Genomic DNA, 27,319 nt, shown 5'->3' on the forward strand with positions numbered 1-27,319 from the left:
CCGATTGATCTAGTTTTTCGGCATGTATTGATTTGATTCTAGACCCTTTAATAGGAGACGATTCTACATGAATATCTCACTGTTTCTGCAGCCTGCCTGAACATGAGAGGTAATTATTCAAGTAAATTACTCATCCTGAGAGGGTTGAGACAAGATGAGCACAGAGTAAAAGATGGCACTCCAACAATTATTCAATCGATCAAAAGCAAAAATGATTCATTGATGGTCTAAGCATGCATTTTCTGGAATACACTAGGCTAGATGGTAAGGAACTCTCAGTTGATTATTAATATCTTTCACAGAACTGTTCCTGCAACTAATGCTCTATAACCTCCAATGTACAAACTGCATAGGCATCCTTCAATGGTACAATGTGCAAGTTACAACAGTGATGACCGAAGAAACCAGCATTTTTGTTTGTTGGTCATCAAGCTTCATGACGACCCCCCCAACCAATAAACAAGCAAACAAATCTTCAACATAGAAGATGGAGAAGAATAATAGTCAATCACCCCAAACTAGTTTGAAGATATTCCTACTAGCAACTGCATTAACCATGTTGTTGCTCTGCTTCCTGAGCATCTCCTCTTGTGCAAGTATGTCACCGTCCTATTTGAAAACAATTAGAATAAAACCCAAGTGAGGGAACATATCAGATGTTTTGAACTAGGTTATTCATTTTTAGAAATCACCAACAGTACAAGAAACTAAATCAAAATTGAGTATACATTAAAAATAATAATAATAGTAATCACAAAAATTAAGACAAATCATCATGTAAAAACGCTGATATTAGAAGGTGTCCATGTAGGGTCAAAGAAATCAATCCCTTGCAAATTCAAACCGGGAAATATAAAGAGAAATCTCCCGTGTCATTGGATTCATATTAATGCATTTTCAAACAATTTTATAATAATTTTTGATATGTCACAGGCTGCTGAATTAAACCTGAGAATCTTAATCCAGAAGTAAATTTTCTTTCAAAGGACAGTAATAGGTGCTGGAGTTCAAAATATGCATTCAGGCTCAAATACTCTTTGAATTAGAAGACACGCTGTTTGTTCATTGATAGCTCCAACTAAAAACTTGTGAAAGGAATGAGGCCTCACAAGAAGAGAATATGCACGAGCAAGAGACAAAAGTGTTGGGTACAAATCCAGAACAACAACAGCAACCTCCTCTGTTACCTGTGGGACCTGCATTTGTGAAGTTTCATCATGCACACTACCAAAAAGGAAGACAGATGTTGAAAATAATTCTCCAGGCCACTCAATTACATTCAAGGATTATACAAAATAAAAGTTCTTGAAGGATTCTACATGCGTAAATTCAAAGGCTATAATAGTATTGAAAACAGAGAATGATTTCTGAATAATACTTGTATTTTCACCAGGTATATTTATAACATATTCATAATGTTTACTAAAAGGAAATAACTCTATTCTAGGCTTAGAAGTACTCTACTAAATCAGTTACTAATTAAAAAAAATAAATCAGGCCTTAATTACAAGAAATAAATCTCTCTAACTGTACCAAAAAAGAACACATTCAAATAAATCCCAAGCTATACGGGTTGTATAATCTGGCAATGACTGCACCGATTCTCCAACACATCCCCTCAAGCTGGTAAGTAAATATTTTTTATTCTCAACTTGTTTATGATGGATTGGAATAGTTAAGCTGCAAGTCCCTAGGTCAATATGTCGATCAGCTGTCTTTCTAATTAATTAAGGGGTGCATACCAACTAACTATCCAGTTTCTCCCTAATGAAATGACAATCAACTTCAACATACTTAGTTCAGTCATAATGAACTGGATTGTGAGTTATACTAATAGTCAACTTGTCATAATAGAGCTTCATAGGACCTTCCTAAACTTACTCTAAGATACTAAGAATGATTTTTATCCAGAAAAGCTCACATAATCCATGCACCATGGTTCCAAATTCTGCTTCAGTGTTGGAGCTAGCAATCACGAACTGTTTCTTACTCCACCAGATTACCAAATTCCCTCCCAATAAAGTACTATAACCAGATGTTGACCTATTGTCTGCAATTGATCCTGCCCAATCAGCATCTATGTAAACCCCCAGTGTCATCCTCCAAGTTTTCTTAAAACAAAATACCATTGTCAGGAATTAACTTCAAGTATCTAAGTATCCGGGTAACTGCCTCCATGTGCACCTCCTTGGTATTGTGCATAAATTGGCTCACCTCACTCACAACAAATATCATATGAGATCCCATATGTGATAGGTAAATTCATTTCCCTATCAAGTATTGATACATCTCTCTCTCTTTCTACCAGAGGATTCTCTGGCCCTCCATCAAGTTTGAGGCCACCCTCAATGGGTGCATCTTCCGACTTACACCCTAACAGTTCAGTTTCTCTGAGGAGATATGTGAAATCACAATTCCCTCATTTGACCAAGAAACTTCAATCCTTAGAAAGTATTTAAGTCTTTCTAGGTCTTTAATTTCAAACCTTTTTTCCAACTTCTCTTTTCCTCTCCCCATTTCTTCTAAATTATCTCCAGTCACATTGATATCATCAACAAACATGGTGAGAGTAGTTATTTTCTCACTCCCAAAGTGTTTAAAAAGCATATGATTCCCTTTACTCTAAATCTAAATCATGTTCTTTATTGCCTTAAAAAACCTTCCAAACCAAGCTCGAGGGGGTTGTTTAAGCCCATATAGAGCCCTCTTCAATCAATAGACTTTTGTTCCCCTTGAAATTTTCTTCTAGACTAGGTGATATCCCCATATAAATCTCCATATCTAAATTCCCAAGGGAGAAGGCAATCTTTACATCTAACTAATGCAAGGATCAATCAAAGCTAGTAGCAAGGGATAGCAGTATACAAATAGTATTTTTTTCCCACTAGAGCAAAGATTTCTTGATAATCTATTCCATAAGTTTGAGTATATGCCTTAGCTACTAATCTTGCCTTATATCTTTTAAGTGTCTCATTTACTTTATATTTTATTATAAACACCTACTTACACCTAACATGTTTCTCCCCAACAAGAAGATCCATAACCTCCCAAGCATTTCCTTTTTTTTTTTTTTTTCAAAGGCACTCATCTCCTCTTGCATTGTCTTCCTTGAATTCTCATCCCCTAGTGCCATTTCAATAGTTTTAGGTATGTCAATAGAGCTAAGTTTGGTAACAAATGCTCTCTAAAATGCCAAAAAGTTACCAAACAAAATAAAGTTAGTCAAACTTCTCTAATGGTAATGGGTAAACAAAGATCATCCAATACATTGGAACTAGACTCAAGTTGAGTTTCAATACCTTCTTTCAAGTTGATAATAGGAGCAACACTCAATGGTTCAAGGGTAGACTATATTCTCCTAAAGTAAACCTTGAGTGGTGTAGCATCTCTCCCTCTCTCCTTTGGATAACAAAATCAATAATAGTGTTATCAAAGGCGATCACCTAGGTTGCCTAGGCCACCAAGCCAGACAAGGCAAATAAAAGTCACCTCTTAAAGACCCAACCAAGGCGGTTTCAAAAAGGCGAAGCCAAGGGAGTCGCCTTGGGATAAGGTGTAAGGCATAAAGGCTAGTCACCTTTGATCATGGGTTAAGATTAAACATACTTAGATTGTAATTTAATTCAATATAACATCAAACTAAATAAGGTATAAGATGAAATATTATCTTATCGATCATAGTGCTAATGAGATAGAGGGCTATCAACCTAGTCTTGATGGAAGTGATGATAATTTTAATTTCAATGATGACTATGATGATGATGTGAAAAGCTTCTCTACGATGTTCATTTTCTTATTTTGTTTTTTATTCTAGATGTCTAGAAAATTAGAATATGCATTTGGACATGATGAATATCTCTAAACAATATCATGTTTTTTATGATGTGGAGTGTAATATTTAACACTTTAAATCATTATTACTATTTTGTTAATTTTATAAGACACCATTAAAAATGAAAAATTAATAATGTTGATTGTTGAAGATGCTACTTATATTGGTTAAGTATTGAATAGGTAAATATATGTATACTTTTTTTCGCCTTACTATAGTCAAACTATCACCTTGTTTTTCACCTTTCACCTTTCGCCTTAAGCTATAAGAAGTCCTATAGCCTTGACATCTTCTTTTGCTTTTGACAACATTGATCGAGAATAATAGACTAAGGAACCACAGGTTCAAAGTTAGTGGGCCTTGAGTGAGTCTTGAGGATGACTGGGGAACTACTAGGAGAGCTTGAGACAAGAACAAGCACTAATTTAGGGTCGGATTCATAATCAATTTTAGTGTATGGGGCCAATGAACTTTGAAAAAATTTCTTATCTGTTGCAAATGGCTCCCCTTGAAGATAAGATTGATGAAAAAATGCTTGACTCTCATGAAAGTTAACATCCATAAATATAAAAATTTTCTTGAATGATATCACTTATATCCCTTTTCTAATGGAGAATAGCCAACAAATACACACTTAGGGGCTCTAGGATTAAGTTTTGTTCTTAGGTGAGCATGAATATGAACAAAGGCTACACAACAAAAATTTTTAAGAGGTATACAACTATAGTCATCGAATTAAGGGTATAACTAACAAAGTTGACTCATGAGTAATTGAGAGTAAAAAACTCAAGAGTAGTCTATCAATAAGATGAGCAGTGGCAAGGACAGTTTCCTCCCAATAGGTTTGGGAACATTTATTTGGAAAATCAAGGCACTAATAATTTCAAGCAAATGTCTCTTTTTTCTCTCAATTATCTCATTTTGTTGTGAGATTGGTGAAAAATGTCATCTTTTTGTAAATATGGTGAAAGATACTGGTCAACGTATCCTCCCATTATCAAATCTCAAGGTTTGGATTTTTGAGTTAAATTAGGTGCTCACCATTTTCTAGAAAACAAGAAATATAGTAATGACATCCATCTTTTGTTTCATTTTGAGTTAAATTAGGGTTGTTTTTTGTACATCTTGTTGGTCAGTTTTTTGTTTCAGCTATAAGGGGGTGTCTTTTTCTTGTACATCTTGGGCTGCTATTTTAGTGCCTCTTCATAATACAATACTTTTACTTATCAGAAAAAAAAATGGTATACATAGGTAATTCTTGTATAATCCATCAATAAAATATACAAACCACTTTACCACACAAATACTTTAGATCTTTATAGGTCTACAAACAATAGTATGAATTAAACTGAAAAAATAGAATTTATTTTATTATTAAGGGAAAAACAATTGATGGTGCTTAACAAGTTCATAGACATCACATAGGAAATTTTGAATATGTAATTTTTCAAACACACTAGGAAATGTTTTCTTTAATAATGTAAATGATGGATGACCCAAACGAAGATGGAATAACCAAACTTCGGTTTTATTGGACCTAGAACTTTTGGATAAATAAAGGAGAACTTATGCATGTTGTACAACTTTTAGCCTCAAGGAGGTACAATCTATCCTTTTCTCTAACACACCCCCGATCATCTTCCTCATAAAAAGTTCTTGAAAAACCCACTCAAAATGTGAGAAGTTCATAGACAATTCAAATTTTTATGATATTTGAGATGAATAACATGTTAACAAAAAGCTTTCAAACATGCAAATCATTTTCAAGGATGCTACTTTTAGCCAAAAGAGATATTTCCTGGCCAACTACAATGACAAATGTTCTACTGATTTAATTTTCTGATTTTCTAGGCATGAACTATAGGTTAAGAGGTAACTCGAAGAATTGGTCATATAGTCCGAAGCTTCTCAATCAATGACCTAAGGCTTGAAAACGATTTTTTAAGACATTAAGGATAAGAGAATACTTACATGTCCAAGCAAAACATGTTGTTCCCCACGACATCTCAAGTCATGGCGGGAATTGCTTCAAATTTTCAATATCTTCTTTATTCAATTCTCCCTCTCAACTGATATAATTGTTTAGGGGGTTTTCATCAATGTTAGCGAGATTAATATAAGGTTCATCTAATAAAAAAATTAATTATACCCTTGGTTCATCCCCAACCTCTATTTCTTCTTCCAAAACATTGAAGGCTTTCCATGGAGTTACCAACACAACTCCTTGATATGTCTCAACTTCCGCCAATAATTACACCACTGAGAATCCTTATCACTTGACCTTCTGCCTTTGTTCTTTTCTGGGTTTGTGGTTGAGGCAACGACAGTACGATCAATGGTCCGGCCAACAATAGTAATAACAATATTTTTAGGTTGAAAAATGATATGTTAAGCCATAATTTAGGGTTCTAATCTAGCATAACATCTCTTTGTCCTTCTTCCCCTCTAACAATTGCAAAAGCTTCCCTTACAAAAGAGTCTTTACCAAGAATTTAGACTTTAATCTAATCAAAATCATTATGTAGTCCAACCAAGAAATCAAAAGCTCTCTCCCTTTCAGTAAATTCCTAATATATCACTGAATCTTTGTCACACTTCATATTTAAGTTTTGATATTGATCTCATTCAAGCCACAACCTTTATATAACATTGTAGTATTGAAGGACTAAAAGATTACCTTGTTTAGTATTACGTATTCTAATTTTTAGTTCATAAATCTAAACATCTCTAACCTTTGCATAAGTCTAACAAGAGACCTCCCAAATCTTTCTTGATATAGCAAGGAACATGCAAGTTCTACTAATTTCCAACTGCATTAAGTTCCAACCAAAGCATTGAATTTTATGTCCACCTTACTCATCTATGATCCAAGTAAATGATTCAATTTCCTTTTTGCCTCAGGTACATCTTTAACAATTGTGACCACTCTAGGTAATTGCCTTCATTCAATTTAAATGTGGCTAGAATAATTTGGAATTCTCTTCGAATTGGGACTAGGTTTTTAGTGTTCATGATTGTTTGGGTAATAGTGGAAGAGGCATCAAAATTTTCTATTATCTTAGGCTGATTGGAGATAGGAAGAGATCACTGTAATGGGGAGGACATGCCAAGAAAAAACAAACAACCAACCTCTTGAAACCAACACCAGTAAGGATTCTAAGTAAGGCCAAAAGGATATGCGAACAATTCCAACCATTAAGGCTGGAAAAAATTGGGACTAACACCAATAATTAGAGTCAATAGATAGAAGAGAAAAAAATGTACTGAGCACAAGGTTCTGATACCATGAAAATAGAGAATGAGTTCTAAATAATATTTATATATTCACTAGATATATTTACAGGTTATTTATAATGTTTACAATGAGAAAAAAGACTCTATTCTAGACCTACAATTAATCCACTAAATCAAACACTAATTATAGGAAATAAATCAAAAACTAAAATCAGTCTCTAATTATAGAAAATAAATCAACTCAACTATATAGAAAAAGAAACAAATTCAAATTAAATCCCAACCTATACAGGCTATATAACCTGACAATTACAGCATCGATTCTCCAACAAGTGCTCTACTTTTGACCCAAATACTTCTATAACATGAATAGAACTAAATTAAATAGTGATAGAACTATGAGAGACAAAGTTCAATAAAACCATTACTAATGATGACACAAGAACTAAAGATCATTCAGAAAGATTTGTAAATTTCAGCCATTATTGGTTGTTAAGCCAATTATGTTTTCCTTATTACATCATTTACATGCAGTCATAATTTGTTGGCCATATGATTTTCTTCACATCAAAGGATTCTTATCATTCAAGTAGAGTTAATACCTGCATGAGTTGAATGGCAAATACATCACTGACTGTCATCTTATCCAGGCCATTGCAACTCCTAATAAATTCATTGAAAGGAGGACAGACGCTAGTGTTTTTAAGCTTGTCCTCAATCACCTGCAATCTGTAGCTATGGGCTATTGCTTGAGTAAGATAACCATACTTCCTCAACGTATCAGCTAAGCCACTTGTTCTCTGCACATCAAATCCCTCTAAGATCTCTGTCGTGAAACAACTGCACACAAAACATAATATTACAATAGGATAAGAAAGAATTTGTAATACAGAATAAATATAATAGCCTGCACTAACTAGGCCAGACAATGCAAAAGTGCTCCACAAAGCAAAAATAGAAATACTTGACTTGGACAGTTTACAAGTTAATTTTTAAGATTGTGGGTATTTTTTTTTTCTTTTATTTGATAAGTAAGAGATAGTATTATAAAAACGCAAAAAGCACACGAAAGTACATAGGTCGTATACAATGAGCACTAAAAAAAGAAGCAAAAAAGAAGGGACACAAAAATACACCCTCCCTCAACAAAGACTCAACCAATCTATGAATTCCACCAAAGGCATATAGGGCTATGTACACGAGCACTAAAAAAGGAAGCAGAAAAGAAGGGACACAAAAATACTCCCTCCCTCAAGAAAGACCCAACCAATCTATGAATTCCACCAAAGGCATATAACCTCCGCTATGTACCCTTTAACCCACAAAGAAAAATTGCTAAAAAAGATGTTTTTAATTCTTTGATCTGACAACTCTCCATTTTCAAAACATCTATGATTTCTTTCCTTCGAGATTGTCCAAAATATACATAAAGGAGCAACCTTCCAAGCCTTAACACGCCTTCTACCAACAAAAGAGTTGGGCCATCCAAGAAGAGTCTCTCTAATCATCTCAAAGATAACCCATTGAATACCAAAACTGGAGAACACCAACTGCCATAAAACTCTCGTCTTATCACAATGTAGAAGAATATGATCGATTGTCTCTAACTCCTTGCACAAGGCATACCTGTTGACCAACGTCCACCCTCCTTTTTGAAGTTGATCCAAAGTCAACACCTTACCCCAACAAGCCTCCCAAGTAAAGAAACTCACCATTGTAGGAATCCATGAGTTCCATACAATCTCTAAAGGGAAAGGGATAGCACAACCTGTCTCCTAAAGAGAACAAAGCCCTCTTACAGAGAAAACCCCTTTGCTATCACCCTTCCAAACCACTCTATCCTCCTCTCTCCTCATTGTCTGTCCATGGAGTAAGTGAAGAAACCACTTCATATTAACCAATTCCCAATCATTTAAATTCCTGACAAAACGGAAGTTCCAAGTTCCTCCTCCTACTCCCAAAAGTCGGCTACCCATGTCTCTTTCAAAATAGATAAGGCAAACAGGAAAGGAAAAGTCTTACATAAGGGCTGCTCATTGCACCAACTAGATTTCTAGAACTTCACCCTACTCCCACTACCCACTGAAAAAGAAACCATAGTTTTAAAAAAGTCCCACTACTGCCCAATCATTTTCCAAACCCCAATCCCATAGGAATCTCTCTCCACATCTGACCTCTAACCCCTTTCTTCATCCCCTAACTTTCCCCTAACAATATTTTTCCATAACGAACCACCTTCACTAGAGTAAAGCCAACACCACTTGCAAAGAAGGGCTTATTTAGCAAAGAAAGAGAACGAACACCTAGGCCACCTTTCGATTTGGCTTTACAAACAATTGACCACTTCCCTAAGAGTAATTTGTTCTCTAAGGCCTCTACTCCCCAAAGAAAATCTCTTTGAATCTTCTCTAGTCTCAACCTTACAATCCTTGGGATGGTAAACAACAACATAACATAGATTGGTAAACTAGCAAAAGTAAAACCAAGCAACATGAGTCTTCCCCCTTTTGATAGGTGTTCCTTCTTCCATAACAATAGCCTCTTGCGAAACCTCTCTTCTACCTCATTCCAAACTGCCACTAACTTCTACCAAGCCCCCAAAGGAAGACCAAGATAAGAAGTTGGCAGCTTTCCTACGTTGCAACCAATTTCACAAGCTAACCCTTCCAAATTGTCCACCTTCCCCACTAGGATCATTTCACTCTTCTCCAAATTTATCTTCAACCCCAAAGAAAACCACAAAATGGCAGATTGTGGGTATTGAAAAATGCATCCAGAAGACAAGTCCTGAGACTCTAGAAGGGATATTAAAATTGTTAAGTTTTCTTGAACAGCATATTCCACAAAGATACAGCATTATAGGTTTTTTTTTCCTTTAAAATAACACTTGATAGAAAAAGATACCTACATTCTAATTGAATTATGTCTATTGAAAATATTTTATTTAAAAAAGAAAAGAAAAGAAAAAAAAGAAGGCTAATGATTTGATTGGATATTTGGTAAAGAATAAGTTGACCACATAGAACCACACATGTTGCATATATTTTCCATTAAATAGTGTGAAATTAACTTGGTTAGAATCGAAGCATTCAAGATCCAAGTGCTGGAAAGATATGGGGACCTTGATTCAACATAACCAATATGCAGACTGCAGTCACCAAATATCATATTTCTCCCAAAAGGAATTCAAGAACTTTGCTTGACAAGCAGTCAAAATATTTTGCAATTCTCTGAGTGTTTTTTGTCAAGGTCATAACTTCTAGATGAACCATGACATCTGCAAGTTGTGCCTAGCCAACACCAACATAATGCATGCCCATGGTTTTAAACTTACACTACAAGAATTTACTTCCACTCAAGAACCACAGATTACTCAACCAAACCAAGTTTATAATGTAAACCTAAGCTTGACATTTTAGTTTGATTCCACAACCTCTGAGGTATATCTGTTTAAATAATATGACCTCTTCTAATATAGCTGATCACCAATATAAATAAATGATCAACAGACCAAATGGCAAGCTTCTTTTAAAAATCAATTGAACTTATTTAGTGAGATAATCTGTTGAACTTCTTCTAAAAGCTGAGAGGTGACTAGGAAAACTTTTGCAATGGAATGCTTGTTTGATAAATATCTTCCATGGATTAATGCTTGCATCGTATTTTTGAACTGAAGAGTCGTTTCAGGGGTATTGCTTTATCTTTCCCTAATCAGAACATTTTAAAGGTAAAAATACAACTAGTTAAATTATACACACATACAATATACAAGCATTCAAGAAATAATTTACTTCCCAGGACAAATGATCAACCTTACTTCTTGATGATATCAAAGAGAGACATATTTAATAAAGTAGAAACAACCATTGCCCTTAAAAATGGGGAATGCTTACGCTGTTTTGATGCTTTCAGCTGCTTCAGAAGAATTTGGATCACCTTCCACTAGATATATCAGCTTCTTAAGTCCGCATCTCTTAGAACATGCAAATTAATAATAAAAAAATGCCAAGATGAGAAGCTCATTAGGATGAGACATTAACTAGTTACATCAATGGATTTAAAAACACATATTTTGTTATTCAATGATTAGCAAGAGCACAAGTTACCCAAACTAAAAGTTAGGTAATTTTACATAGCTATAAATGTAGCTAAAGTTCAAAAATGTATAGCAAGTAAATGAACATGTGTAAGTCTGAGAACCAATGAATAGGGGGGAAAGTAAAATATACAGTGATGGTATAAGTACTGTTTCAATGGATGAAGTAACTATGTTGATTCTCAATCCTTTTTTATTACCCCTGCCTTATTCCGCTTGCCTGAAACAACATATTTTGTTATCGGATTACATACCAAATGTGTTGTCAAAAAACTAAGGTAAGCCTAAGAAATGGACCTACTAGGTGATTCATACTTACTAAAACATTAGCTGACATATGAAGCAAAATTTAAGTAAAAAGATTAAAACATAGTTATTACAGGTTTTTTGAAGCTAGGTGTAGAGCAAGTCAATTTGAACTCATTGTAGGATTTTGAACTCATGATAAGCTTTAAAAACCACTTGCAAAGCTGCAGGTGGAAGAAGCCAAGATGAACTTGGTTATGGCCCAACACTTGACAAATGATGCTAGCTACTGGAAACATATACTCTAGCATCAAGAGTCATTACAAAAAATATTATACAAACGTCAATTTCCTAAAGGTTTTAATAGAAAAACTGTTAATGCTCTAAGAATAAGCCTGTCCACAAGAAGTTACAATAACATGAATCACAGAGAGAGATTTTTTATGATTACCACAACAAAACAACAAAATATATCTATAAATAAACCTGTCAATGGATCAAATCATATATATATGATACACACTAGGTCTATTTTGTACTCCTTTTCCTTATACACCCAAGAGATTTTGTACTTAAGCATGAAATATTGTAACACATTACAGAGTCGATAAACAAAAGACAGCACAGAAATAGACCCAACCTACATTTATATACTATAGAATATAAGTTTGAACATTTGCAGGTTGGGACAAATGCTTGATAACAATCATATTCTTACTCTGGTTTTGAAACCTTAAGGCCATTGCATTTTATTGGATCAGAACATATTTCAATAATTTCAGCTCAGGTCTAACATAGTCCTCTCACCACACATACATATGACAAACGATAATGACCTTACTAAATTTCAATAAACCATTCAGTTATTCCAGTAAAAATCAGTACCAAAAGCCTTAACTTCTGATCCTTGTAGCGATTATCCCTGATTGAACAGCGTAAATCATTAACATTCTTCCTCTCAACAATAAAATCAAGAACATATTCACTGTCAAGATGTTTATGACGAGCTACCCAGATACCATCTCCAACTGGTAACCGTCTAACCTGTGGAAGGGTTCATATGGAAAATCCAACATCAGCTATATCACTCTAATCCTGAATAAAAAAGCAAACATTTTCACATTTCAATTTTTGCATTTGTAACAATAAACATGCATATTCAATTGTTTAATAAAATAAACTAAGCCAAGTCGTTTCAACAAATATTACCTGGAGGCAAGGAAATAAATCAAAGATCATTATAAATTGAATCATTATTGTTAGTGCGGTATATATTGTGGACTCATATCTTAAAAGCTTAAGTTTTTGGGAAAGTTCATAGCTGAATGTGCTACTAGATGATGGTTAACTAGAAGTCTCAAATTCAAGTCCCTCCTACTACTAATGTCTCCATGTATTCATGTATAATTCATAACTACTGTCATTCTGTCTCTCCACGTGCCAAAATGGAGCTTAGGGTAAGGAAGGTGTTAGCCTAATTTACATTGTAGGCCAATATTCTAATAGGTTAAACTTTTAGGGATGTTGGTAGCCTAACATATGATTCAAAACACAGCTAAGGTGTTGTTCGCTTTTTTGACCAGTCTTAAAGCAACTTGCTTTAAGACTTGAGACATTCTAAAGGTAATTTGCTTCTTAACTTATCACTTTTCCTAAGATAATTTTGTCTCAATACAAAAAGCAATATTTCTTACATTTATCTTAATGGAAAACATCGCTTTTCTCTTTTCTCTTTCCAACCTTTAAATTTTTTACAACACTTGAACCCAATTTCTCACTCAAATTAAAAGTAATTTCATTTTTGAAATTTTCAGATAATTATTGATTTAAAAATAAATCGAACACCCAATGTTTTGCGATTTGAATGGGAAATCAATTTACCATAAATTAGCAAAGTCATCGTAATAAAAATAAAAAATAAAATAAAAAATAAAAAATCAAATATGAGTAAAACAAGTTCATTTGTCCATTTGCCCTTATTTCTTAAGTAAATTTAGATCTCAAATTTACTCGTGAATTCTTACTAAAAACAAAACCAATAACATAGAAATCACTCAATTTGGAAAAAAAATGTATCTAAAATAAATCCACAAATTTTCAAAGATAAAATTGAATTAACTACATATAGGATGCAACCACTATTTTTACCTTATAACTCATCCAATTCTCAACAAAATCAAACTCATAAATTTTTGTAGATTCTTCATTAAAAAAAAAATAATAATAACATTAAAATCATAAGTTTTGGATTACAAGTAAATTTAATACAATTTTTCTAAATTCAACCCCTTACAATCAAAGTCAGAGCCAGATATTTTGGTTTGAGAAGACAAGGTTGAAATATGTACCATCATAATGTATATAAATACTTAGATTTTATAATAATAATAATAATTCAAAAGAATTTTTTTTTAAAAACTAGAAAATAGTAAGAAATATGATTATAAAACTTTCAATAATTATAATAATTCTTGTAGCAAAAAAAATTAAAAATTTTCAAGGAATTTTATAATTTTTCTAATAAATATAATTTTATTTTTTTTCAAATAAATAGGGCTTTGTTTAAAAAATGTTTTCAAAAACAGTTTTTGAAAACTATTCTTTGAAATTTTGTAGAATAAAAGTTTGTTTGGGATTCTAAAATATTTTTAACCTATTTTAAAAATATGTTTTTAAATATGTTTTAAAAATAATTTTTATATACAATGCTTTATTTTTACTTATTCTACATATTTGTATAATTATTTTTTAAAACAACCCTAAGAAAACAAATGAAAACAACTAAAAACAATTAATAGATGTTCTTTGAAACACCATTTTTCTGGTTATCAAATATGTGTTTTTTTTTTGTTCTAGAAAACATAAAACTATTTTAAAAAATTGTTATCAAACAAAATCTAAGTATAAAATCAACTAAAAGTAATGAGATTTTTTTCCTTAAAATTTTCTATGATATGATAATATCGGAATGGCATTATTAGCAAAATAAAATTTTAAATCTAAATATAAATTCTCATAATGTGAATAATTAAATAGCACACAACCTAATATAATTATTTAATTTATTTCTAAATTAGATATTATTTAATTAAATCTCAAAATTTTACAAAAAAAAAAACAATCAAACTCAAAATTAAAGAGAACATACAATTTAAAAAAAAATTGTTCACTAAAATCTCAAATACAAAATTATCAAAAAAATTTAATATTATTAGAAAAGTTATAATAAAATTAAAATTTAAATATGCTGAAAGAATGAAAGATAAATAAGATGTTGTATGCAAGACAAAAATTAAATTATATTTTAAAATTTCAAAATTAAATTTATCTTTTTTGGAGTACAAAGTTTCTATTTTATTTTTTATTATTTGAAAATTATATGTATGAGATTTTTTTGGGGGCAAAATTTTGGGGAGGAGGGCATGTGCCCCCTTGGCCACTACAGGCTCCATTAGTGCTTACAATACAACTAAACCAAATAAGTGAACCATCACCAATTCCAATGAAATCTCTCAAATTGGAACCCAAAACATGATTCATATTATTCATCTAAATATCTAATAGAATCAACAATTCCAATTAATTTAAAAAAATAAAAAGTTATGATTTAATGTTTTCCTCAAATTAAAATCTTGAATATTAACAAATTAATTTTAATAATTGAATACATATTTTAATCACATATCCATAAGTCCAAAGATGCACCACATTAGAACCAATGAGTAATCAATGACATTTAACCTCGAAATTTCTAACATTCTTTTATTGACCAAATATAATTGGAATCCATAATTGATATCAATTACCAATTTCCTAACTAATTAAATAATTAATTATTATAAATCCTTTGTATTGTAGTAAATTTTAGTATTTTGGGATATTTGAAAATATGTTAAATTACTATTTGCTTTCAAATGATTCATTTTCAAATATATTTATCTTAATTATATCAAATAAGAAGAAACATAATAATTAATTTCCTATTGCAATTGAATTGCATCAAAAAAATCAACTTAATAAGAAAAATGTTAGTCCCCCATATGTTGACAAGCCTTGAACTTTGATTTGCATGATGGCTAAGGAAAAATCAAAACCAACAAAATCAATATTTATATTCCATTGATACTCAATGAACCTTTGGAAAGATTTAACTCATACAAGAGTCATAAAAGCTCACCTCTATTTGAATTTTGAATTGAGTGCAAATATTCTCAATAATTTTCCTTGATCGTGACCTGAAAACCACATGGTACATAAGAGTAATCCATGAGAAACAATGCTGGCAAGGACAATGCAATAAAAGCAGAAGCACAAATGTGTCTATATTGCCACAGCAACAGCAAGATAGCATAATTTACCAAAGATCTCTTGCACCAAAATAGGGAAATGGTTAATGATACAATCAACCAATGAATCGTGACTTTTAAGTTATTTCATTGCAAAAATTGATCTAATGAAAGTAACTAGAACCCCAAATTGAAGTAATACTATTATTTAATAACCCACAGCACTCAATATTTCTTCTTTAGTTCTTATACATGGAGTCTTTATGGATCCACACAACTTTAGTTCTCCATTTCCGTGTTCCAAACCATTCTTTCGATTCTTTGCTTTTTCTTTTTCTTATTTCCATCTCTTTATTTATTCATTCAATTCATAGTCAAATATGAAATGGACAGACATCAATTAGATCCCCACCAAAGAATATCATTTATGGAGGACAATAGCCACAAAAATTCATCATCATAATGATTTTTACAACCACAACAAAACCATTTTGCTAGCTTTGTATGTGATATCAAGTTTCAGACTTTGAGCTCATAGGATTGATAAATCGTTGAAAGCAGCCCTGCAGATGGGGAAATGGACAAAAATAAATTATCGAAGGAATATGCAGGAAGCAAGTGTGCTGAAATGGTCATCTTGTATCATGAGGAAAAGGGAAATTATTTCCAATACATCAGTTGAGAGTGAAAATGTCACCAATTGTTTTTACTAAAGTATGGAGTGAATCAAAGAAATTAGCTAAAACAAGCACAACTAATGTAACACAAGTTAAATAAATCATTACTTACAGCAGCAGTAATAGCAAATCCCAATTCACAAGTATTTTCCTCAAATTTCTATAGAAAAAGTCAAACTAAAAATAGGGTCAATACAAACATAATAACCACAAATCACTCATCCAAAAACTCCACCAGTCGATCGTTAGGTATTCTAGGCATTGAGTCTTTCATTTTCGTATTTCTTTGTTCTTTCTAATTCATTCACTTCAAGGCTGGTTCTGAACGCCGTGTAACATCATATGCAACTGCACACTTTCCAAATCTCACCTACATGTACATTGACGCAACAAAACTTTCAAAAGAAAGTCTCAACGTGTCAGACACTGCTGGGATCATTTCCTCACAAGAACAACTCCCCTTAGAGAATTGGATATGGTGAACCTTTAAAAGATTACTGAAACCTTAAAAACGAAACCAATTAAGACAGTGACATCGGTTAATCCGATGAAAGATTAGAAAGGTAATAGGAGGACTCAATCCACCTGTAGGTTTCCCTACTGGTACCATCAAACCTGTTACCTTTGTGAAATTCTCTTCCTCCTGGAATAGTACTGCCTTCATCAAATGATCACCTCAACAAGTTGATCAATTGATTAAACTTTCCAAATTAAAGAAAATAGAATAATTGGGCAAACAGTTACAAAACAAAATTAACAAACAAATTTCACATTGTTATTTCCGTTTTCTCAAATTAATTGCCTCGCCCATCAAAAAACATTTTGAAACCCATACCTTTTTTCCCAGTCTATTGACAATCAACTGAAAATAAAGAGTATAGTAGTACAGTCAAGTAAGAAGAACCATTTTTTCATTGCAAAGCACACTGAAAATCCATTCAACTAACTATAATAAAAAATTAATAAAAGGATTGGATAGAATCAGATATTAGACAGCATATATGCATTAAAAGAAGTCCTCCAAGTTGTTCCAAAAGCATGACAGAAGTGATGCTAAAGAATGAAAGAGATTGCAGCAAGACAAAGCAGAACAACATATTTCATTGTAAGTGAAATTCAAAAGCTTCAGCACAATACGGGATCCTATATCCAGACAACATAACAGGTGTCTCTAAGTAGCTTCTCAACAGTGGAGGTGATAGGCAAAGGAAGCTAATAATAAGAAATCACTAACCCTTGAGTAGTAAATTGCTCCCGATCATCCAATATTAAGACTACTTCATATACATCCTCAAATCTCTCACCAACAAGCAGAGGAGGCATTGTCAGAACATTCATATTCACTTTCAAGCCATCTGAATTTAATTTTTGAACAGGATAATCCTAAAATATTCAATAAAAAGATGAGCAACAATTTACTAAGAATTTACACTATATCTTAAAACAAGCATGCATTTGAATAGAGAAAAAAAAATAGAAATCTTATATGATTACATCTGAGTAACCAGATTTGCACGAGTTGTGCAGGTAAATTGTGAATAGAAGATCAGGATCCAACAATAATTGACACCCTCCATATAAAATCTACATTGGAAAAGATTATTTAGTAAATTTCAAAAACTTTAATCTTATATGATATACCATAATTGTCAAATTATGTAACAATATTAATTATCTCCTGTTCTTCTCATTATCATATAGTATAAAGATGCACAGTTAAATCTTGAGAAAAACAGGTACACATGTATAACATATTATATTGCAACAATGGAACATAAACTATATGATCAAGTTCATGAAAGAAACTAAGGTTCAAAGAGGGAAGACATGCATCCACCAATATGTTGTATATGCAAACCAACATGTAGAACCTCAAGAGTGAAGGTTCATTGCACGAGTTCATCAGAAGATCTAAAAAATAATTTCCCATAAGTTTTAATTATATATCTAAGTCAACTAGTCTACAACAAACTATGAACAATCAAAAGTTCCAACTATTACCCAACCAAATTCCAAAACCAAACCTTTATGCATGTATGAAACTATACTAGTTAAGATATTGATGTACAAACTATAAAAATACCTTTTAGGTGCTTTGTTTTAAACATACACAATCTAGTGCAAGTGTCTCATACATCATATCCATCACATGAGGATTGTAAGAAAGAGCTGAGGTGCTATACATGTTGGTGATACTGATACAAATCAATTTTCATATACGTTACATCATATCATGCATTATAATGTTCTGAAGCTATGCCAAGTATTATGATTCTGGCATTCCTATCTTATGCACATGACCTAATGAAGGGTCACATGCTGGAGAACACATGCCAGGTTTCCACTTAATTGTTAGATAACCCATGATTTCTAGTGCAAAAGGTTGCATCATTTGTTTAAATAAATGCACACATACAGATGATGAACAAGCTCTCAAGGTAAAAGAGCTCTGCACAGAATCAACTGGATGTGAAGACTTTGGCATGAGTAGTGGTCCACCACAGGCAGAATCCATCTGACTATTTTCACTTATAAGATCCACTTGACCTGGAGAGCAATAAAGTGCCATATGAAGATATAAATCAAATAATTTAATATGAGAGAATGGATTGTCTTGCCTTCATTCATACGCAGTTCGATAAAGAAGCATATATACCATCAATAAATGTGTGAGTGGTTGCTGTGGAGAGACAATCCTCTCTTAGATTTGCTTGAGACTCTGAATGAAAACCATAAACTTGATTTTCTCGAAGACAGCATAACACTGCAGGCCAGAGTGAGGACATCCCCTTCTTCTGGGAAGTTTCTGCAACTTCAGTAAAAGCACGAAGTACTTCTTCCCTAGTATACCCCATACGTGTAAACTACACATATTTAAGCATAAATCAGACAACAAAATCTTGTAGAAGAAAGCAAGATAAAAGGCTGTCATTTCAAACTGTTTTGATCATGAGGTAGGAAAAAAACGGCCTTAGGTTTCAAATTCCACTATGGTAATTTTCACCAGGTACATCTAGAAAGCATAAAAAAGATTGACATGACCCCTATGACAACAAATGTGGACCTTTCTGTTTGAAATCTGTTTAGACAAAATGGACTAAAATCCACTAAACACTATGAGAAACTATTGTAAGCAGAAGAGGAGGAGAGAGAAAGGGTTCTTGGGGTTATATAGGTCCAATTTGGTATTACTGGCTTTTAGGATAATCACTTTTGCATGTGCTAAAAGAAAAATTAGCTGTGATGAAAAGCAGTTGAATGCTTGATAAACTATGGTTTAAAAGAGCTATGTGTTTCAAAGTAACATTTAAGTGTTTGATAAACCAGATTATTAAATTGCTATGAAAATATGTAATGACCAAATAAAAACAAAGATGTCAAAATTTTAAACAATTTCCTTCATTTCAATATAAAAAGGAGCCTTTAATTAAATAAATCATTGTATTATTTAAAAACAAATTTTTAATATTTTCTCTTTCATTTTATCATTTTCCTATTTTAACTTCATTTTTCCTTTTTATGCTTAACAACGAGTATTATAACACAAATCGCAAGAGAAATAAATTCAAGTAAATATGTTGATGGTAATAATTTTTTTTTTTTCACATTTTATATTAGTATATATAAGTCCAAAAGACAAGGCTTTAGAGTAGAAGAGGCCGAGAAAGAAAAATTATATATATAAAGAAATCACTAAAGGAAATTATTTGAAGACATAACACACACTTTAAAATAAAAGGTTGATTCTTTGCAAAAATCACTTTTTATTTATTTTAGCAAATGGATTAGTTGTAAAAAATTATTGCAAAAGTGATTCTAATGGGCCTAGAATAAATCCCAAATGGAGACTTGGTAGTTATCCCACTTTCTAATTCGGGAATTTTCTTTTTTTATAAGCATTTTCCACTTATACTTATGTTTATGCCTTCTATTGTATAAACTAGTGCCATTTTTTACCAATGATCTAACATTGTCAAACTCCTCTCTAATTTGTCACACGCTTGGCATAACTCATGAGGGTTGTAGTCTCCTTGGCCTTTTAGGGTTGTACACTCTCCTCCAAAGTTCAGTGAGGGAGGCTTTAGAGATCATTTTTTATAAAATTAGGGTGGGCCACCACCTCTCTCCTTTTTTGTTCCTGTTTCCATATTTTCTACCTTGTTCTTCCCCACATCCTTTATGACACATATCTGACTTTTTCTGAAGGGGCACTGTTTCTTACAATTTTTTGAAGAAAATGAATAGCCACACAGTTCCTATAGCAACAACTAAACTAAATCCTGAGGGGAGTTCAAAAGAGACACCTGAAATTAATTCTAGTAAAATTCCCTCTTAGCTAAGAAATGCACTTGATGGTTACTAGATGAGTCAATAAAGGAAACTCTCATCCCAACCAAATAAAGAAAACAAGAATTTCTTTCAACAAGTAAGCATAACTTCAGAAGGCTACACCCAAAACTCATAAAGCTGAACCACAATAACAGTCCCCCTACCAGAAAGGGGCCTAAGACCCTTCCCATTTTTCATCCTAAGCTTATTTACCGAATTATAAGATAGTATATTGTATTCTTGCTGATAGAGAACCATAGATATTTGCCATGGAGATCATTGGGATGTAACAAATTGTTGACTTATCAAGAAGCTTGGATTGCTCTGAAATGTTAAGAGTCTAGGTCAGCTATATAAGGAAGCTGCTATTTAGCAAGAAAGAAGGGACCGACCTTCTACTTGGGGTCTTTTGGGGACCTTCCCTCCATCTGCCTCAACCCCCACAAATCCTAAGGGTTTGGTTTGTTCTTTTCTTTTTTTTTTTTGCTTTTCTTTTTTCTGGTTGCAGAGCGTGTGTTGCTTGGAACCATCTTATCCGTAGGCTACATTTATTTTCTTTCAAATACTTACTTTAAGGATCTACCATTCTTTCTCATACTTCATCTAATATGATTTTCAATACCTTATCAAGCAGAAAAAGGAACATAAATTGATAAAATTGACAACCAAATGCCTTCTAACCATGATGACAAACACCCTCAAAGTCAGGAATATACCCTTGAATATGAAATTCTCAGACTACTCCATGGCAAATGAGGTCAGAACCAAATGTGGATCAACGATCACTCATGAAAAATGATCCACTTGCATGTATCACCTATGTTGGGACAAGCCGTCATTACAAGGCCCCACATGAGCTTTGCAAATCATGCTATTGCTATTTCAAATATCAGTATGCCTTTGTGATCTCTGAATTCTTTGCATCCTAACTAAATGCTATGGTTCAAATATGAGAGATACCACAACATAAAACCATTAGCATAACAATTAATGGTATTGGTGGAAAAAAAAATTGCCATTTAACAAAATATATTGGCAGATACATGATAACATATAAGATACCATGGACCATAGAAACTGTATAAGAAAGGAAGTTCCCAGTAACAAAAGAAACCTTCCACCAGTTTGGATAAAAGAAATTTCAGAAAAACAGAATAAAGATGGGAAGAAATAACAATGAAGTGTTCCCATTCTACAAATATTTAACTCAGTAATACGAGGTATAAATTCAAATATTAACAACATTATACCTTCTCAAGAGATTCAAGTGGAACGTCAACAGATTTCTTCTGCCCATTTAAGCAGGAATGTATTGTATCCTCTTCATCCAGGTCAGCATGATCAAACTCCAAATCTAACACGTTGCTTGTGCCCAGATATGTAGTTTCTGTAGCAGCCAAATTCTCAATGGGATCAGCCAAACCAGATCTCAACAGACATTCATGTGCAGCTTCCCGGCCTTCTTGAGTTAGCATATACCTGAAGAATAATAAAGGTTCATGCAAAAACCACCTACTAAGCACAGCACAAGTTCTATACAAAGGAATTAATATCTGTCTGAGTATGAAAGGTCCTTTTGTTTGACATGAGATCTAAGTGCACAGTTTCACTGAGCCATACTAAACACATGTACCATGTAGATAAGATCACAACACACAAAATTATATTTGGTACAAGTGTTTATAATCTCGTGAGGACAATTATTGTAGTTTACAAAAAATTATGACAAAGATCCAATAATAATATAGAGATGCCTCAGGTATTTGTCAGAAATTTCTAAATCTGCAATAGCAGTACTGGCACCACATTGGTGGTTGTGGTGGTTCCAACAACAATGGTCAAAGCTTTGGGAGTTGTGTCAATTATGGTGGCTAGAGGTTGTGGTGGTAGCAGTGATAATGATCTGGTGTGACAGCTCAGTAAGTGAAATGGGTAATGGTAAGAATGATTGTGGCAGCTGCAGGTGATATGGCAATAGTTCAGGTGGCAACCAAAGGTGAGAGCAATGGGGTTGACCAGATGCTATCAGCAAGGGCAGTACCCGCCGGCTAGCTGCAAATTATAGAAATGTAATATGACAAATGTAAATTATTAAGTCTGTTCTCCAAGAATGCATTTTCAGGCTCTCAGCTCTCATAACCAAACACACATTTTTTTCCTGAGAACACACCACAAAGAATAATGCTTCTATAAATGTAGAATAAACACAATCCAAATTACTTAAGTATAGAAGTGTACTCCATGTCACAATTTAGCAGTAAATTATCAAAATGAACAAGTCACAACAAATGAACATATAAAAATTTTTCCAGAAAATAAAACCAATTCATGATGCATATAACCAGAAAAGGGGAGATGAAAAATTGCAATTGAGGGCTATACTTCGCAGGGCAACTAGATTTCACAACTAGTCCTTTGGTTATCAATGTCTTCATGCAGCTCCATCCACTATACCATTCCCTAGAAGAACTTCCAAAATGCCCACGTTTTCCTTTCTCTTTTTCTGGCCTAAGAACATAAAATCCAGTTTCAAAACCATCATTCGCATCATCCAAAACCTTTTGAGAGGCTTAAGCAATGAATAAATAGAAAATATGAATCAACGATTCAACATACACAATTGGCACCCGTGAAAGCCCACTTGCTTCAGCTGCATTGATAAGGTCCTGTTTACCCATAAAATCACTCCCAGTTGCAGTCCCCCTGATGTTTGAAAAAGTTTGCTACTCATAATTCACTAAATTTACCAAAAGGAAAAAGAAAAAAAAAAAAAGTTGTACATGAATAGGAATTCAGATATTCAAGCTTATACCTGTACAGAGCAATCAGTAGCGCATAAGCCACAGAATTCTTTTGTGGCATATAACGTTTGGTACCCTTAGCTTTCTTCCCTAAACAGATTAAATTGAGAATTGATTTGCAACCTTCATTGGTTTTTCTCCTTCAAACAACACGACATGGACAATTTGAAGCCCAAATGTAACAAAAAAAAAAAGAAATACCCTTTTCTGACAAATCTTGTGGTTCTGAAGTGCCTGAATCGGCCTTGAAATACTCCTGCATCAGCCTCAGAATCCATTTCCCCACGCCCCTGCCACAGATATAAACCAAACCGTTCCAAGCAGAAAGAGGGAAAAGAGTCAATAAACCCCATTGCCTGTCAAGAAAATCGATAAAATAAAACCAACTTTAAATCTGGTATATGCTTACATGAAGCCTTAGCAAAGCAACAGAAAAATTGGAAGTTACCCATTTGAGCTTAGAAAATTTTAAGAGTGTTCGGACAGGGCTTGGAAATTCCGGAAAGAAAAAAGTGTTACATCAATATAAGAACAGAAAGAAGAAAAAAGTACCCTTTTCCGGGAAAGTGGTTATTTCCTGGGGAAACAAACACAGACCCAATTGAGCCGCCAAAAAAAAAAAAAAATCGTAGGCAATCATGGAGACATTAAAATAAATAAATAAAGATGTGTACATAAAAACCAGCGGAATAAAAAGAAAATTTTTCCTTTTCCAGGAAAACAGTCATTTTCCAGCTAAAGAAGCAGAGACCCAATAGAGTTGAGAGAAGCCCTTTTAAGTTCATGACGGGTATAACGAATTGGAAAAAAAAAAAAAAGGGGGAGGGGGGAGATGCTCAATCAACTCAAATGGAGAGTTAAAAAGAAACAAATTCCTTTCCCGGAGGACTCTCAATTTCCCAGGAACCAAACAATGACTCACTTGATCTGAGAGAACTCCTTGAGGGTTTTGACCGGGACTTCGGATCTGCAAACATTGGAATAAGCTCTGTAGAGCGTCAGGTCAATGTTCTCCGAAATTCCCTTGGGCTGCTCCGCCATTTCTTGCCTCTTTCTCCACAAGAACGCGGCAAGCTCTTCGTTCTCTGGGCACACCACTCTACCCTGATTCTCCATTTGGCGTTCGATGTTCTAGAATCTCGTGAAGTTGATCGATTTAGGGTTTTGATTTGGGCATTTTGATTTTGGGAGGTTGCAGAAGGGAAGAACAAAACCGCGCCAGGTTCGTCTCTGTTGGGGAGTTTTGAAATTGCCACCTTGCCAATTCAGCAAGTCCCCCAATTTTCGTTTTAAATTAAAAGACGAATTTACCCCCAATTGGTTATTACATCAATTGTGTAATGACTTTATCTACAAATCAAATTTTATAAAATAACGCATTATTTTATAAAACAACTCTTCAAAGCTAGGCTTTCAAATAATAAAAAAAAAAATAGTATTCTCCATGTTTTTGCCACTATTATGAAAACAAAAAAAAAAAAAGGGATGCTATTTGTGTTTTTAATTAGTGTTCTCCATGCATTCTCACCTTTTCTTTGCATAGGAAAAGTTAGTCGGACAAAAATTCAACAATTTTTTTATTTTTTATTTCAATATTTCTTTTTAGATATTTCAATATTTTATCCCCATATCATTTTTCAGATGCATTTCAAACCTAAAACCTCATTTCTTCTATTACATATCTTTTTATTATTAAAAATGGTAAATAAGGAATAAAGGGTTGTAAAATCAGTATTTACATACCTTCCTATTATTCAGAGTAGTAAATAAGGAAGAAAGGATTTCATAATTAGTTGAGATCCAAATTTTGGGATGTCTCAAATTACAAATAAATAAGGTCTAATTGTCGAGATCATGAGCATGAAATGCTTTGTTTTTATTTTTATTTTTTTCTTTATTATTTAATGGGTGAGGGTAGAATCATCTAGCAATTGTAATCTTTTTTGAATTTTCAAAAATAAAATTCTATCATTTTTCCTTTCTTTGTTCCGCATTGTATCAATTTGTATAAGCTAGTGATCTTGCTCACATCTAGATTATGGAAGGAACTAGAGGGTAAGAAATGAAGTAAATTGAAGAAGCATTGAGGCAATTGCGTAACAATTCAGATCCTCACTCTAAGTCATTATGATCTGATTGATATATATATATCAATCAGATCATAATGAGACCTCACACCACAATGAATATGGGAAAAACCTTAATCTTACCGACAACTTCAAAGCTTAGTATGGTATGATTGATTTTCCGAAATTTGCTGGAATTGACCCCCAACGATGGGTGTTTAGATGCCAAAGGTTTTCTCATTACTATGGAGGGGCAGAAGATCACAAGGTGTTTGTGCCTTCATATATATATATATATATATATATATATATATATATATATATATATATATATATTAATCTCACAAGCTTCTTTAACTTTAAACCCCTAATTCCGTCTTTTATTTAAGAACGAGAAATTTGAAATGTAAGCATTTTTAGATTAGTTTTCACTCTATTTAATAGTCGTTCATACCTTCTACCATAAACTCAAGAAGGAATTTTTGTCCCTTCCTAATTTTTTCCATCATCTTCCCTAGTTTTTAATTCCCATGATTTGAAAGGAGCTGACAATGTGAAACGACCTAGAAAGAGCGTACATCCATGTTCGCTCTTAATTCCTTAGTCCTCGTATTAAGCTCTTCAAGACCTTTAGTAATATTATAATTACCTCACAATTATTATTCACAGAAATGTGGAAAATTGGACTAAATCTTAGGAATTTATGGGTAAAGACCCTACACTTGCTCGAATTTTGAAGAAAAGTTGAAGGCACGTACATAGTTTTGCAAATAAAAATTGATTATGGGAAGATGAATTCAGTTGATAAAAAGGAGTCAATGGTCCTGGTTTTCTCGGAAAGCCTTTTTAATAATTTCAATTATGGTTTACGAGTGGGAAATTATAACTAATCTTAAAAATCTCAAGTAATGCCATTGAATGGTTTTGTAGAAGACGAGAAGGTAAATGGTATTGGATAAGGTTGATGATAATTTATGAAACATGGGTATATATTTTAGTTTGAAAGGAATGTGGATAAACATTTGAGACATTTATAGATCAATCATTGCATGACATGAATGTCTAAGAGGATGTTTGTTTTTTTGGTTTTTTAACTAAAAGTAATTTGTTTTCAGAATTTAGGATTTTTGTTTTTTTTTTACCTTTTCACGATTTATTATAAATTTTTTACTGAATAGAAAAAGTCAAAATATTTAATTTTTTCTAAATATAAAAAATAACATATTAAATTTTCTTTACTTTTTAATATTTAATAAAAATAAAATACTACAAATATAAACAACCTAATATTTAATACTATTAAACATTAAAATTCTATTTAGAATTAAATAAAAAAAACAAACACCACCTAAGTGACCACAAACAAGAGATTCGGAGTTTCAAATGTTTTTCTAATTTTTTTACTTCACTGATAATAAGGCGTGTAGGATGTTGTTTCTTGGGGGGAAATTTCTTGAAGTAAAATAGGACTTAAAATTAAAGCATCAACCAATCCAACCTATCCAACCTAATATTTTTCACACTCCTTAATTAAATTGCCAACAACCCAATGAAGAAAAACTACTTTGTAACTTTTATTTGCCACAAAAAGATCTTCAAAATCCCCTCTGGTCCCAACTCACAAGTTTCGTGTCAGCATTACCTGTCTAATTTATGCAGAGAAGCTTGGACCAATTTTAGAAAAATCTCAAATTAGTGAAATGCTTGACTATAAAATTCACACTTCTGGATTTGTAATCTCGCTCATTCAAT

The 27,319-nt window shown here is 32.9% G+C and overlaps 1 protein-coding gene across 2 annotated transcripts; it reads right to left on the reverse strand.

Moving 5' to 3' along the window:
* Positions 1–187: 187 nt before the first annotated feature.
* LOC100265347 (crossover junction endonuclease MUS81) lies at positions 188–24,774 on the reverse strand. 2 transcript variants are annotated; one of them, XM_002268049.5, is made up of 16 exons: positions 24,424–24,774; positions 23,703–23,791; positions 23,513–23,591; positions 23,317–23,403; positions 23,083–23,208; positions 21,951–22,179; positions 19,028–19,235; positions 18,788–18,918; positions 17,866–17,955; positions 17,606–17,754; positions 15,586–15,643; positions 12,294–12,452; positions 10,960–11,039; positions 7,669–7,906; positions 1,110–1,196; positions 188–609 (listed from the first exon to the last, which is right to left on the reverse strand). In XM_002268049.5, the coding sequence occupies exons 1-16, from the start codon at positions 24,615–24,617 to the stop codon at positions 505–507; spliced, it is 2,109 nt and encodes a 702-aa protein (XP_002268085.2). In that variant the 5' UTR covers positions 24,618–24,774; the 3' UTR covers positions 188–504. The 2 variants fall into 2 exon arrangements, with proteins under 2 accessions (XP_002268085.2, XP_059598083.1); XM_059742100.1 differs by lacking the exon at positions 17,866–17,955.
* Between the last annotated feature and the right edge of the window lie 2,545 nt (positions 24,775–27,319).

This window comes from Vitis vinifera, chromosome 13 (genome assembly GCF_030704535.1).
Source record: "Vitis vinifera cultivar Pinot Noir 40024 chromosome 13, ASM3070453v1".
In the NCBI taxonomy this organism is placed as follows: domain Eukaryota; kingdom Viridiplantae; phylum Streptophyta; class Magnoliopsida; order Vitales; family Vitaceae; genus Vitis; species Vitis vinifera.

Bases quoted from the DNA above. Each gene is read 5' to 3' on its own strand.
- LOC100265347 (XM_002268049.5), bottom strand. From the start codon at position 24,617: ATGGAGAATCAGGGTAGAGTGGTGTGCCCAGAGAACGAAGAGCTTGCC. The intron at 12,453-15,585 runs GTGAGCTTTTAT...ACCCTTCCACAG, and splicing joins AATTCAAAATTCAAATAGAG to GTTAGACGGTTACCAGTTGG. The intron at 610-1,109 runs GTGAGGCCTCAT...GTTTTCAAATAG, and splicing joins CTCGTGCATATTCTCTTCTT to GACGGTGACATACTTGCACA.